At 34.8% G+C, this 16,214-nt stretch overlaps 1 protein-coding gene across 1 annotated transcript in view; it reads left to right on the forward strand.

Moving 5' to 3' along the window:
- Positions 1–16,214, forward strand: part of CRPPA (CDP-L-ribitol pyrophosphorylase A) — a gene marked incomplete at both ends in the record, with an annotated part of 103,924 nt that overhangs the window by 49,358 nt on the left and 38,352 nt on the right. Inside the window, 4 exons of the mRNA XM_079538723.1 lie at positions 3,242–3,339; positions 8,107–8,196; positions 8,794–8,886; positions 12,917–13,045. Of these exons, the coding sequence (XP_079394849.1) occupies positions 3,242–3,339; positions 8,107–8,196; positions 8,794–8,886; positions 12,917–13,045 (410 nt within the window). The remainder of the gene's footprint in view (positions 1–3,241; positions 3,340–8,106; positions 8,197–8,793; positions 8,887–12,916; positions 13,046–16,214) is intronic.

The raw sequence follows: 16,214 nt of genomic DNA on the forward strand, positions 1-16,214 counted from the left end.
CCAAAGTCTGCAGGAAGAAAATAATAAGTGAAAAGTTTGTGAAGTTGGGACTCCTGTAACAGAATGTACGTGTTTTTGACATCAAGTATTAATATCTTAAGCTAGTATCTGGTACCTACTGTTACAGCTGGTGGTGATCTAGTCAGTGTTGTCTTGGGAGCAGCTAATCTTATTTGAAAGGGAACAACTGAAGTGTGCCAGATAAATTGCTTCCTAAGAATGCTTCCTTATTGCCTGTACAAGGTGATCTGTGTGTTTGCACCAGGGTTGCCTGAAGTAGAGAAGGTAAAATCCCACTGGGGAATCTTTGCTTTGTTGCCTGATGCAACATGAAGGAGTCTACTGTAGAGAGGAAGCAGTTTAAACAGAATAAATTCTGAAATCCTGTATCAGATTTATCTTTAATGAAAAAAAAAAAAAGCCTCCTACTTTCCTCCCAGAGACATATAATGTTTAACTGATCAGAATTTGGCAGTGTGAAAGAGTTTAACTATTTTTAACTTTATGCCATAATATGCTCCAGATATATATTCAATGTGTGGTAGTGTTGGGAGGATTACGCCGTAATCAGGGACAGCTGGGAAGAAGTTAGGGGACAATGGGAGACAGGTGTTGGGAAGAGAAGGTTTCCAGGGCAATAAGTTTAAAATAAAAGAGGAAGAAGAAGCCAAAGTAATAGACATTTTGATAGGTAATATAACAGTGAGGGGCGAGATTGGGAAGATGAAGTATCAGTGTGTAGATGAGAGGTAAAAGGAAAAAAAAAATTGGAACAAGGGAGTTCCAATTCAATAAAAGTAACATGAAGACAGTGAAGGAGTCAGTAGGTTCCCTGGAGAGATTGTGCAGGCTCTGTCCTCAGAGGATTTCAAGATCCATGGGGTTATGTGACTGTCCTCATAGGCTTTCAGCAGAAGTTTGTAATGGAGATTAACTGCGGTCCCTTCCAGTCTGATGAGATGCAAAATTTTGTTAGCTGAATGTTAATATTATGGATGACATGGCTTTAACATAGCTCTCCAGAATAAAATGATTTGATTCACCTAGACGGACTTCTGAAAACCAGCAGTGAAATGGCATGTAGTTAGTTTGTCCTCAGCCAGCAGACTTCCTGAAGTCAGAGGGAGCTGTAGCCAGTGCTCCTGCTGCCTTCCTGCGCTCACTGTGGTAATGCTGTGCAACAGCTAGATGGATCAGCTTATCAGAGCTGGCACACAGGTGGTCTTGAAGGGAAAGACTGTGCTCAGCCTTTTTCCCCATAATGCAGCAAAGGTGCAGACCATTTAAGTTGTCATGCAGAATTTTTTTTTACTACTTGATAGTGTTGATGTTTAAATTGAAAGTGACTTTTAAACTTCAGCTAGAGAACTGCTGCTTTGCTAGCTTGATTTTTGTAAACAAAAAAAAGATTTCCTAGACTTCTTTCATGTTCCTCTTGATCTTTTAAAAGCATTCAGTATTTTTTTAATGTGTACATTTTCATTGCTTTCATTTTTTCATACTCCAGCGTTGCATTCCTCCTTCAATTTAAAAATATGTTTTCATCCTTGCTTGTGTTTTCTTCTTTATTAAATTCAAGCTGCTGCTCTTTCTTGCCCTTTTTGTGCTCATCTTCTTTCTAATGTATGTTACAGGAAGTTAGAGATTTAGGGGGGATGGGAGTGAGATGCGCTTTTATAGTTGCAGGCATTCAGCAGCCTCTTGCTGGATACATTTGAAACTCCTTGTTGATAGCTGACTTCTTTTACAAAAGGACTGTCAGCCTTAAGTTGTGGTGCCTTTCTGGATTCCACAGCCTTCTTCCACGTGTGGATTTTTGTAGTAGCTCCAATCTTACTTTCTTTATTAAATCATTTCCAAAGAATCTGAGTTTCAGAAATCTGAAATGCCGCTCTGTTTTGTTATGTACATCCATCTTCTATCTGTATTCCATGTCCAGTACTAAATTCAAGTGGCTCTTGCTCTTTGATTTCAATCTACCTACTTGTTGCTTTCTACTGATAAGAAATTAATTCAGTATGGTTTTCCTGCTGGCCCATATTCTAGACTATACAGTTATTCTGTATTAAATAGAAGCCAACTCTGATTTATCTTCAGTGTATTTTTTTTGCCCACTGAATCTGTGGAAAGCTTTCTCCCACAGTTGTGACATCCTGTGATCTCCTGTCCTGTGAGAGCTGATCATGCATTTTTGTTTTCTCACTTTCATCTGGTTGTGGTGGTTTATACACAGATGTTTATACTTTTCTCTGTTTTTCCTTCCTGCCCCATTCTTGCTTACATAATACATGAGAATTGCTACCATTATTTTTGTAAATATTTTATAAATATTGGCCACAATAAGTGTCCATGATTCACAGAATCATTCTAGTTATCTTTTGAGATCCTCAGTGGTTAACTCACTGTTTCTGCTTACGATAATCATTTAAAAAGCACAAAGCATTTTCCAATAATGCTTACTTCGCTTACATTTTAAAATTAATTTTTAGGCCTATATATCTGTTTATTTTTGTGGGTTTTTTTTGTTTTTTTTTTTTAAGGTCTTTGAATTTACAATAAGATGTGAGAGTTTTGCTTAAATAATCTTAAATGTATTTGATTGAATTTTAAGGAGGCTTGTTTCTATGGCTGTAGTTTCATAATTTCTTTTACATCTTTCACTACTAGTTAATTTTGTGGAGATATTCAGTATTTGTTTGTCCCTGAAGTCTTACTGAAACCTGCTTTAAATATAATTAGTTTTCAATCACAGTTATTAAATTTTTTAGCTAATTACAAAATGTCTACCTTAGACAAAGATTTATTCTGCTTGGTGTCTACTGGATTTTTTTTGTTTATTTTCTAATAGCAACTTCTTGACAAAGGTGGTAATACTACATTCAGTGGCACTGAATTGATAAGCAGCATAAATATTTCAAAAAATTATTTTCTTGATGGTCATCTAATGGCAGTAATGTGGATCTGAGCAAATACCCTTTCACAGGTACCCATTATTTAAATATGATATTTTAAAATGGTAAAAAAAAAAAATCACAAAATGTAAAATGAGTTTTAAGTTTCAGATATATATTAGTTGTGTGTTTATGTTAATTGTACTTTGAAAGAGGTCTTAAAATTAAATGTACAGCTGATGAAAAAATTCTACCAGGAGACAGCAGTATATGTATTGAAGGTAATGTTTAATGGATAAGTAATTTATTTTTTGCATGAAAATAAATGTTTTTTTTTTTCTTGGTTGCAGACAGCTTATCACAACAAATCTGTATTATTACTGATGTGAAGGAAGCTGTTGTGCAAGTAGGTTTTCTCCTTCATGAATCACTAAGAAGCCAAATAAAAGTAAGTATTATTTCTTGTTCTCGCGACTCATAACAAATTATCTAAATTCTGAATACAGACTCTGAGACCACCTGCATCACTTGAGTATTTAATAAAAAGGATTAACACCAGGTGTGGAAGTTACTGAGAATCATCTCCTGCCTAATTATGCTGTAGAGAGGGATCTTACTGATGCTTTTAAAAATATATTTATTGGATTAGAGGAGAAATTGAATCCAGACAGCAGAGAGGCCATGTTCTTTAGATTTCATGAATTCAGTGAGTCCAAATTGTTACAAATACATTACAGAAAAAATGCTTCTGTTACTTTGAAGGCTGAATTAAAGTCTAAACCAATTAAGGAACGAGCTGTATTCCTGAATAACTGTGAATGTAAGGTTCAGCCTTTTGACAGAGAGATAAGGAGGTGCATTTCTCTCACAGTGAATGCTTATTGAAGCATTGCTGAATATTGATGCACTTTTCCGCTGACATTTAGCTATCTTTCCCTTGTTCATTATTCCCACTAATGGAGCTATCATGTTTTCATTTCCCAAATATGATTAACATTTGGTAATTGGAGATATCTTGACTGATAATAGAGTATTTCTTAATTATGTGTTATGTGATGGAATCATATCTTTCTTTTACACAGAGAAACAAAGAAGGAATAGCTGTTCAAAAGTACAGGTTTCCCAATTTGTGTAATTGTAGTTTTATAATGTATTTTGTTTGTGTCTGTTGATCTGCTTTTTGTGCTCAGTTAATATGGGATCTTATTGTATACTGAAGTGGCTGATCTGCATTTTGAAATGAAACTTAACATTGTACTTTCAGCTTTTATTTGGAAGCGATTGTATTTATTAGGGAACATCATTGTTTTTATCAATTGCATATCCACATTTTAAAATGTAAAATGTTAGTAGAGTTGAATAAGATTTTTTTTCTTGTCTGAGTAGCTGTGTGATGGAGCAGAAATCTTTTTCCACTTCACTGATACTATATCCATTACTAGTTTTCCTTTTTTTCTCTCTTCAATCTGTTCTGCAATTGGTAGGAAGACATCACTTTCCCATGTTAAGAAAAGAAGTCCAATCTTTAAACACTGACTTAAGCAAACACACTTTTATGCATCTCTGTCTTTTGCTTTTAAACACAAAAATGTCATAAGAAGCACTTCAAAGCCAGTAAGAAAAAGGAAATAACTTGTTTGAACAATCACCTTTTTGAAGCCAAATTGAATAACTTCAAGTCACATTTGTGTCAGAATTAATTAAAATCTCCGACATTTTTGGATCTTTTCATTGCAGAAACGACTAGCAGTTGGGTGGGTCAAGCATCTGATCCTATGGGACATTTGAATAAACCATACATAAAATTACCACAACCAAGGTAATGAAAGAATAAAGTGAAAGGATTCCTACTGATATGAGACTGATTCTTTTCTTGATGACTCTATTAAATCAGTCTGAGCGAAGATGTCTAGCACTTTAGGAGGAATAGACAATGAAGGATAGGTGGTTGGGTGGTTCTGTATTAGGGAGAATTTTTAGACTCTATGGAGCTCAATACTGGCAATGATAACATTGAGTTGTTATTGGAGAGGATCAGGGGAAAGGCCAGTGAGGCTAAGGTCCTGTTGAAAGTCTGTTGTAGACTGCTCAACCAGGATGAAGAAACAAAGTGTTTATATATAGGCAGCTGGCTGAGTTCGCTTGGTCAGTAGCCCTGGTTCTTCTGGCGGGAACTTCAGCTTACCTGACATGTGCTGGTACAACTGAGAGGAGGCAGTCTAGGAGATTCCTGGAGCGTGTGAAAGAAAACTTCCTGACATAGCTGATAAGAGAGCGTACCAGGGTAAGCATCTCATTAGGTCTGCTGCTGTTTATGAACAGAGAAGGAATGGTCAGAGTGATTGGAAGTTGTCTTGGTCATAATGACCATGAAATGATTGAGTTTTCTTTCCTTGGTGAGGTCTGGAATGGGGTCAACAAAACTACCCTGAACTTCTGGAGGACAGACTTTGGACTGTTTAGATTGTTGGTTGAGAGAATCCCTTGGGAGTCAGTCCAGAAGGGCATAGGAGTCCAGGAAAGCTGGATGTTGCTCAAGAAGGAATTATTAAAGGCTCAGGACTAGGCAACAGACTGCCCCCTGTGTTGGAAGATGAGCTGGAAAGGAAGAAGACAGACCTGGCTAAACAGGGAGCTTTTGCTGAGACTTCAGGGACAAAAAAAAAAGAGAGCTTATGGTCTTTGGAAGAAGGGTCAGGCAACTTGATATGAGTGTAAAGATATCAATAGGGTATGCAGAGGAAAGATTAGAAAGACAAAAACCTCACAAGGACTTAATCTAGCCACAGTTGTTAAAGATAATAAAATACGTTTTCACAAATAAATTAAGAACAAGAGGAGGGAGAATCTCCTGCCTTGCAGTGGGGAACGTTATCACTGAGGACAAGGAAAAGGCTGAGGTTCTCAATGCCCTCTTTGCTTCTGTCTTTAATAGTCAGGACAGTTGTCCTCAGGTTACTCAGCCCCCTGAGCTGGAAGTCTGGGGGTGGGGGAGCAGAATAAACTCCCCTCGATCGTCTTGACTGCAGTAATGTAGCATACATGGAACAATCAGGGAATCAGGTCTAGCCAGTAAGTGTTCATGAAAGGCAGGTCTTGCTCGACCAACCTAATCACCTTCTATGACCAGATGATGGAAAGGCTATGGATGAAATCTAGACTTTAAGTTTGCAGATGACACTAAATTCAGTGAAAGTGTTGATCTGCCTGAGGGCATGAAGGCCCTATAGAGGGATCTGGATAGGCTGGATCAATGGGCTCAGTCTGGTTGTATGAGTTTTAACAACACCTAGTGCTGAGCCCTGCATTTTTGTTACAGAAACCCCATTCCTCACTAGAGATCTAGGGCAGAGTGGCTGAAAAGCTGCCTTGGACACCAGTTTGGAGAACCATTTTATCAGGGATCATTGCTTAATTATATTTATGTTATTATTTGAGTGAGATGAATAAAAGCAAGGGTTATCATCATTGGTACTATGTCTTCAGTAACTTGAAAACATTAAACAAGAAACCTGGGATAAAACTAGACAGAAATGATCTGTGAATCTTTAAATACACTGCATGAAAAATACTGATTCTGCACATCATTGGGAAAAAAAAAATCATGCCTATGTTGGCCAATGATATGAGAAATAAAAACAGTAGTATACATGTTATGATTATTTTATTTTTCATAACTTTTCAGAACTTAGAAAAGATACGGTAGCACAATCCCAGCTGTTCTAGAGTCTGCTTTTTAACAAATAAATCAATATGTAACTCTACTAAGCCTTTCCAGAGACATGCTTTCTTCCTTCTTTTTTTTTAATGTGTTTCTTTTGAATTGAGTGCAAAAATTATTTTTTAAGAATTTATTATTATTTGTTTGCAGAATGGCATGTTCAATATTTTTTTTTCCTAGTATTCTAGTAGAATGAAGTAAAAAATGATGATATAGAGAAGCATTAATTTTTCAGTTCATAGAATTTAAACTGACTTTACTAGTTTGGAATTCGCTTAGTTTACCAGAAAAATTACCAGTGTGAAGTGATATGCAAAAAACATGAAGATAGCTACTTGCGTTCTTGTTTGCATGTTACTAGAGGAGTGTGCGTGCTGCATGAGCCTGTGTTCATTTGAGAACACATGCATAGTTTCAATGAAATCATAGAAGGAAAGGGGCAGAATTAGGCATCTCGTGTAGGAAGGGTTTTTTTAGAAGCTAGCAGGCATTGTATGTTTATGATTTGAGAAGCTCTTTAGCTGAACAACCCACCAGTGAAAGGAGATGTGTGCATATGCATATACTGCTTATATATGTTTGTCTTGGTACCATTTTGTGATTCCACCCCTTACAGAATGTAGTCCTTTCTATGCTTACTTTTCCAAGAGAGGAATCTAATTCCTCTCTGTTTATTTTTCCTGAATAATATAGCTGTAAAACAAAAGCTTGTTGTACTACTTTATCAAATTGTTCAAGTTAAATGAAAAATGATACACTTAATTATTTTTGAATATTCTGGAATGCTTAAGCATTGTGCATTCTGGTATACTGGGGAAAAAGTAGGACTGCTTATTTGGGTCATGTTCCATTTACCTTCTGAAAAGTCTTGCAGAGTATGCTCCTGTTTCTTTCATTACGTAGAAGATTGTGAATACATCTGGAATTCCTGATTTTGCTTCAGCAGAAGTTCAATTTCATAGTTGGTGTTACAAAATAAATGTTCTCTTTTCAGGAGAAATTCTAAATGATTCTTGTAAACAAAATTTCAGTATACCTGTGCAACAGTTTCTTCACATATACTTTATCATGTGTTTTATTTATTTATGAAGACAATATTTATGTATTTTTTGAACTTCATAAAGATTTGCTCAGAATCAGAGAACTGAAATAATTTGGTTGTCTTACTGTATTAGCAGCCTTTCATCTCTGGTAATAGTTGAACACCCTAAACCAGGCTGTAGCTCTAGTGTATATGATACTTTCAGGGGTGATTTTGAAGTGGTTTCCTCTAGCAGCACATTTCAGGAAAAATTTTCAAAAACCTCTGCAGGCTGTTGGACTGTGCTGCACTGTTGAGTAACTTAAAAGTTTGAGCAGTATTTAATTCTTACATAGAAAATAATATTTGCCACTTTTACGCCATTTGAATTAACAATCTCTTGGATGATTGTAGAAGCTTTCACGTATATAAAATCTAATTCATGAAGTAATAATATGTATTTTTTTAATCAGGTTGAAACTATATCAATATCTCTAAGCAAACGAGATAACCATCTACAGAACATCTTTTTGGGACAGCGCTACAATTTTGCTTGCATAAATGTAAGTAGGAAGGATGTATGCTTTTATCATTTGCACTAAAGCTTACTAGTAATAGCAAGTAAGAGTTACGTATTTGAATAATACATTTTTTCCTAACCCCTTGATTTATCTGTACTGACATTTGTTTTTTTCTGATATACATCCAAGTCAACTGTTGACCTCCTGTTACATTGTTCCTCTCCTGGTTTCGTACTTCCTTTAGTATATTCCTAAGCCACCTGTAAATGAGAGGTGCAACTGAAAGTTATTTAAAATTTCCTTTTGTAGAGATTATAGTGAAGTGCCTTAAGAAGAATATCTTGTGTGTAGTCATCTAACTGTGCATTGCCAGTGTGGCCAAAATAAGGGCCCTTGTATGGGAACAGAAGTGTTTGGTTGAACTGTATCTGAGATCCATTAAGATCCTTAAGCTTGTTGTATATATTTCTTGAAGGTAGTATTCTTTGTCTCCAGTTTTTTCAAACAATCATAATTTATCTGACAAAAGCATTAAAATAAACAAAAAACTTTTTTAGTAAATAATGGACCTTTGTATTCCTTTTGAATGTAATAATTCTTTGATGTTTTCAGTAATTCTGATCTTTTTTGTTCATTTAGGATAAAAAGTATGCCACTGAAGAAATCCAGCAGCTAGTGGATATGTTAGAAGAATCAAGTATTCCTCTCTTACATCCAGTTGTTCTTATTTCAGTATGTAAATCCTATAATTTCCTGTAGAAAGTATCTAATGAAGTGTTTTTTAACAGTTATTCTCTGTTTAGACTATTTTGAGAGACACTGCTATGTTTGAATAAAATTTAAAATTTGAAGTGTAAATTAATCTGTGAAGAGTGTCATTTGCATTTCAGCAAAAGTAGTGCATTCTGACAGAGAATAAACCAGCACAAGCAAAAGGTAAATTATTATATAGTTCTGTAAAAGATCACTTATGGCTGTTCATATTGACTTGCTAACTTTTGCTGTTCTGTTGTTCTCCATCTCTTCTGGGGATGCCACAAATGATGGCATCTGCTAGAATGCTCAATAGAAAGAAAATTGAATGCCTTTATTTTTCTGTTATGTAGTTTTTTAAAAATTTTAAAAATTATTATTGCTTTTCTGTATCAAGTATTAAAAATGAACTGTGAAGTATATAGGAGTTTAACTAGCATACTTATCTAAATGCTATGAGATTGAAGCATATATTCTGATATGTGGCGAATGTTTTGAAGTGTATTGGCTGAAATTCTTTGAGTATTGTTGCCAGGATAATTCTAACATTTCATAGAGACAACAGCTGAAGGTGTACGTGACTTTTATTTTAGTCTGTTAAAATGGAGATTTGAAAGTCTATGCACTCTAACCAGTTACAATTCTGTCATTATATTTTTTGGCTTAATAAATAGAGATAAGAAGCATTGGGTTGAATGAGCATCATTAATGCCATATCTCACCAAAGAGTATGCCTCTAGACTATATTACATTATCCAACAACAATGTATAATAATCTGTTACGATTTTCTAGTCTAATTCCCTATGCAATAGCCTTGAAAAACAGGCAAATAATTTTACACGGAGCCTTAATGGTTTCCAAAGTGCATAGTCTAGTGATCTGGAGACAAAACTGAGAGTTTACTTCTGATTTTTTTTTTTCTTCTGAAATTTTATTACTGGGCCAATAAATAAATGAGAAATAGTGAAGATCTAGTATTTTCCAAATGGAAAAATGGGTATCATTGACTGTGTTAAAGTTAGAATTGTTAATCAATTAGAATATTAGAATCATAGGTTGGTTTGGCCTGGAAGGGCCCTTAAAATTGTCTAACTCCTGTGAAATGTGGAATGTTGGGACTTTGTTTAAACGATTGCAGGTATAATATTGTCGGCATGATATTTCCTGAGAAGTAGATGTGGATGCAAATAATGGTAACACTCACTATAAATCTCGGGTTTTATCTCTAATGTAGCAGATCTCAAAGTCATTGTAGTATTCAGCACCATTTTAAATGAAAGTGTACTTGTTTGAGCAGTCTGCTGCATGCACTACTTACTTCAGTGAACACCTTTTAGGATAAACTCAAGTTACCATCCCTGAAGGCGTTCAAGAAAAGTGTAGGCTTAAGGACAAGGTGGTGATGGTTTGGTGGTTGGACTAGGTGATCTTAGTAGTCTTTTCCAACCTTAACGATTCAATGATTTTACGAGAGGAAATGATAAATTTAGTTCCCTTGCTGTTGTCCAGGCAATATAATTCTTCTATTGTTCCTAACAAATATTTGAAATTTCCCAAAACTGGGCAGTGGGAGAAAAGTCTTACAACTACGTAGAAGCAGTTGGTAGCATTTAAAACACAGATACACATATTTGTAAATATAAGCTCTAAACAATGAAGTATCATAGCTATAGAGAGACATTTTGTGCTACACTTTACATTATGTGGTATCTTTTTGAAAGAACAGGTTGAAGGTGGACTGGAAAGTATGTTTTAAATAACTAATATATTAGCTAAACAAATCATTGTCTCATATTAATTACTGGGAACTATTTAAGTCCTTTAAACTTCCCATCCCTAAAACTCATTACAGATGTAATGTCTGGGAGGTAGAAACTTCTTTCAGCAGTCTTTAATTAATGTTGAGTGTCCTCTTCAATAAGGCTTATAAGTGGGATTCTCAGCTTTATTTTTTGTCATATACTTAAGTTAATATAGAACCTGAATGTACTGTTAGTAACTTATGGGTCATTTCTCTTTTGTTATAGAAGGGCAAATAAATATTTCTCAGACAAAGTGACTCAGAAGTTTAAGCAATGTAATGGCATTTATATGCATATGTTTTAGGTATTGTCTATACTGGAAGCACTGTTCTCATCTACTCTCAAAAGTAAAACGGTTCCTTTTTGTGAAGAATTGAAAAGATAAACAAAGAAAGCAGCTACCTGCTTCCATTCTATTCTTGTAATCAATAACATTTTGTTTTCAGCCTGAAGAACAGTTCAGAGTTTTCCATAATCAGAAAGTTTTTGTCTGTTTTTGATTTCACAATAGTTGTAATTTTTTTGTAACATTTTGATAATTGAGAGCCAGTTTTATCTTTCCTTCTTGCGTTTGACATTTTTTGGATGCAAAAATGACAGGTGTTACTATTGTGTTATCTGTTTAACCAGCTTGGGAAGAATGATCCTAGTATAAGGACGATCTTGCACTGGACATAACAATGACTTCAGTCCATATTCCCTCCTTTGCATTAATTTTCCTTTGTACTGGTTCTTAAGGGAGCTTTTTGCAGCATCTGTAAGCTGGAGCAACAACTGGACTATTGTATCTGGTCATAGGAGAAGTAAGAAGTGCAGTGATAAATTTCATGCAGTTACTTCACCTTCTTCTCACCAATATTCAATCCAACCCTGCTATACCCATAATAATAGCATTCTTAAACTGATGTTACTTTTCATAATAATTTATTCTCACGTCTGTAGATGCAAGTATGTAACTGAATAGATGTGATCCTACTCTGGTTTTGGTAGTGTAGAAATAAGGGAATTCTAGTACTTCAGCTCTTAGTTGCTAGCATTTGCACTTCGGTGAAAAAGTAAATCTTGATGAGTTAGGTCATGTTGTCTCAAAACAACAGGCTTAAAATTTTTTTGTAAATATCCATAGAGGAGCAATACTAAGCTTTGCTTTTTTGTCAAAAGTAACCTTGTCAAAACTATGAGTGTTTGGAAATTAATCTCTGTCTGTGTATTTGAAGAGGACAGCTTTGCTACTTGTGAATATGCACATAATAAACAGCTTCTTAAAAAATGTAGGAAGAGAAAATGAGTAAATGCATATTATCTGTCAGGATAAATTGAACATGAGGTATAAAGGGAACTTGAAATATATTTTGTAATCACAGCTCTTTCAAGCTACCTCTGTTTCTTCCTCTCTGTATAACTTAAAGATAAGTTTTATAGGGATTGAACTATTCAGCCAGAAAATACATTTTCTTATTTTAGTGGAAAAAGTTTTTACTGTTAAGAGATACCTAAATTTTACAAATTATCGTCCTTAATTTTGATTTCTGTAGTTAACAGGAACTTTGTGAAATGAACTGATTAAGCTGTGGGAATGCTTAAATCTTGGAAAGTGGTAGACAGAACCCTAAGCTATTTAGTTCTTACCTCCCAGCTTAGGTTTTCTAAGACTTGCATTGTTTGTGCAGCATCCCCACTGGGTGCGAGACCTGCCTTTTCCTGCCCAGGAGTTCAGGATAGTCATATTGCAGTAGTTTCTATTTTTTAAGCATGAGGTATTTCATTTAAGTGAAACAAATATGCTACACTGAGAGGTTAGTAAGTTTGAAATAAAACTTAGAAGAATAGAATTCCATTTGGAAAACCTTTAAGATGCTTGAGAAAAACAGCTTTATTTCTCCATTATCCTGATAAGTAAGAATCTGTGAAAGATAGATTAGAACTTAGAAAAGAATGTTTGTTTTCTATTTTAGTTATTATTTAATTACAGCAATGTGTTCTGCTTTGTTCTGATGTATTGATTTCACAGTTCTTTGAAAAGAAATACTTGTCACTAAATACGTGAGTGATGGAACTCAACTTGAATAGAACCTAAGAGAAACCTTGATTTGCCTGTGTTCTTGTTTGAGTGTAACAATGGCATGAGATATTAAAAACAGCTAGGCTAAAATAACACAATTTGAAAAAGTGCTTTTTTTTTTTTTTCAAATTTGTTCTTTTGCAGGTTCACTTGAGTACTTCAGAAAATACTTCTTTCAGCATTGATTTGGAAGAACTAACTAGAATGAAGAAATTTGCAAGGGAAATGAAAAGGAAAAATATTTTGGTTTATGGACTCCTTATCCAACATAAGGTATGTAATTCTTTTTCTTCCTGCAAAATATCTATGTTTGTGATTTATATGATTAATGATAGAATCTTCATCTAAAACAAAATCAGAGGGGATTAATTAGGACATGGAAAGAGTCACAGAAAGATTCTTGCTTGTTCTCGATCAAAATCGAGAAGGACCTGTTGTTATAGGCAAAAATGTTTGCATTTTGAGTAGAGAAGAACAAATGGCAAACACTTTTTTAAAACATGAAAAAGTCACGGCTCTTTTTTCTTTTTCCTTTTCTGCTTTGGAGCCTATAAAAAGTAGTGAAAACATTTTTAATCAGTGATTCTGATGAATTTTACTCTCCCCATCAAGATAGTGTTTGGAATTCAGGTGACAATTAGAGCACAGCATAGAGGTGGTGAAGCAAACACTATCCATGTCTCCAGTAACAGCCAATTGCTTCAGCTGCAGGGAAAAAGAAATGGCACTCCGGCATCTTTTGCATTCATAGAAACTATTTGAAATAAACTGTTTAGACCGGGAAATGCATTCTGCCAACCAGAAAGGTAGAGACTGCCTTGCATCCACTGTAGAAATGCTTTTTGCTGCTTTTGTAGAGATTTTTACAACCTAGTCAACAACAAACAAGGAAATAAGTCAGATGTTCAATGGAATTTTTAGTATAGAAGGATTAATGTAGTCTTCCCTGATATTTTTTAATTGAGAAATGTTTTTGATTTTGTTTGTAATTGACGAAAGCTCTCTATAGATATACCTGACAAAAATATATCTAACAAGATTTTCCCCCAAATTCTATTGACTATGTGTATCAATACCTATTAGTTTATACTTTTGCAAACTTCTGGTGCCAACCATAAATATTTTGTATGGGACTGATGTTATTATATGATAGTAGGTCCTTTCTCGTTTGTTTAAGATTAAAGAGCATACATCTATTTTCAGACTTCTGTCTGGTGCTCTCAAAATTCAGTTCTTCCAGGGTGAATTCTGTCTTCCTATGACAAAAGTCATTTGAATAATTGGTGAAAAGTAGCTCTAGGAGGTCAAAAGAACCCTTTATCATGGTCATACTTTAAGATTACAACATGACTTGAGTGTAAGTGTATTTGTTTCCTCTTAAATGGAGTGTATTATGTTTTGTATGCAGATGGACCAAATGCATATAAGCTCATAACAGCAGTTAGTGAAGCTGATTGAATGGAAGATCTTTTATAACCATAGACTTGTAGAATGACTTAGGTTGGAAGGGACTTTGAAGATGATCTAGTTTCAACCCTCTGCCATGGACAGGGTTGCCACCCACAAGACCAGGCCACCCAGGTACATGTTTAGCTCATTTAAATGAGCAGTCAAGTCCACCAATATCACAAATTATCTTACACATTTTTAAGCTTTCTGAGAAGTTGAAAATTACAAAATTTGTAAGCATCACATGTGTTCTGACTATTTCTTCTGTGTTAATTCTGTGTTAATTTGGTATATTACTTTATTAAATAATACAAGCACAAGTTTAGTAATTAAATAAGAAAACTTACGTGTCTTTTTAATAAAAAAGCATGTGTCTTCACAGGCATGCCCATGTGTAAGTAGGCTGAAATATCATTATTGGCAATCACTGCATTTTATTTGCCAAAGAGCAAAAGCACTCAATATACTCATGTAATGTGCAATACGTGTGAGCTTTAATTCACCTGAATGTGTGCGGCAGTTGTGAGAAGAAGTGTTAGCACTTCACTTTGCTCTTCACTTTGCTCTCCCCTGCACAGCATTCCATATTCATCTATGCAGCCTGGGCTTCAGCTACATACAGTTGAGTCATGAAAGATATCACTAAAAATCGCAATAAGTGTTGGAAGTTTATGAGGTCACATTACTAGCTCTCCAGGGCCACATGCTGCCTGGGGGATGGTTGGACACGCCTGCTTTAAAATGTGTCCTACTCACAAAGACTTCATACTTCAGAGCATGATTTGAGAAGTCACCAAGGTATTTTACTTCAAGTGCAACCCATTAGGTAATAGGTCAGTCCTCAATTTGTTTTTTACTGAAGTGAAAGTTCATGTGTATCATTTTGATAAGAATTTGACTCTCCAGCAAACTTGTAATCACATCTGTCCTTTTAGTAGATATGGTATCTGTTCACTGCTTGCTAGCTAGAGTGTATGCTGTCACACTTATACAAGTTGCACGCTTGAGAATGGAACAGTGAATTTAATACTGGCATGATGGGGAGTCTGTAGGAAGTGAAACCGTAAAAAGCACCAGCTGCTGTAATGCAGGATGCTTGGGCTGTAGTTGCAATTTCTGTCAGTATCCACTATCTGGAAGTCTCTGGAAAGTATGAATTATTTTGGAAGAAGATTGATGACAGATTTCTTCATGGAGCTTCCCTTTAGCTGACAGGTTATTTCATCACTATATCATCATATCATCACAACATGCACAGTTGATATGCACTTTTACTAGTTCTTAAATTTGAGTAAAATATAATGGGCAAATAATTTACTGAGATGCATTACTATTGAAATAGAGGTGAAATTATTTTACACTTGTAAGGTATATATATAAGTAGGTGTGATGATATGTTGATATGAGAGAAATAAAAGAATATTAAGGGCATTGGTTAAGGTTCTACATTAGAAAAGTAGATTGTTGAAATAAATCCTTTCTGAGAGATATATATCCTTTTGAGATTAATAGATACATTTTATATATTTGTGTATACATAATGTTTTGGAAAGGGAAGTGAAATGCTTTTGGAACCAAGGAGTACATTTTTGATTGGAAGTGATATGATGGTAAAGTGTGTTTTCATTTTCATTTGTTAAATGCAGTGCTTATTTTATATTTAGAAAAAGATATTTAATAATTTACTGAATATTTTGTACTCCAAGCAGTTAGTCAGGAAAATTAAAGGAAAAGGCTTCAATATGCTGTTTAAAAGAACTGCTTCCTACTTTCCATTTGCTCAAACTGAATGCGTGTTCACAGTCTGTTCACAAACAGTTATTTCTCTCATAAACGTTATTATAATAAGAGAGAGACAAATCCAGTTTTAATAGAAGGTATTAATAGTCTGCGATGGTGACAAGGTTGACAAAGCTGCAAGTGAGTTTAGTACAAGTACCTTACTCTGAGAACTGCATTGGTATGGTATCTTGATATATCATATCAGAATGTT

This window comes from Tetrao urogallus, assembly GCF_951394365.1.
Source record: "Tetrao urogallus genome assembly, chromosome: 7".
In the NCBI taxonomy this organism is placed as follows: Eukaryota; Metazoa; Chordata; class Aves; order Galliformes; family Phasianidae; genus Tetrao; species Tetrao urogallus.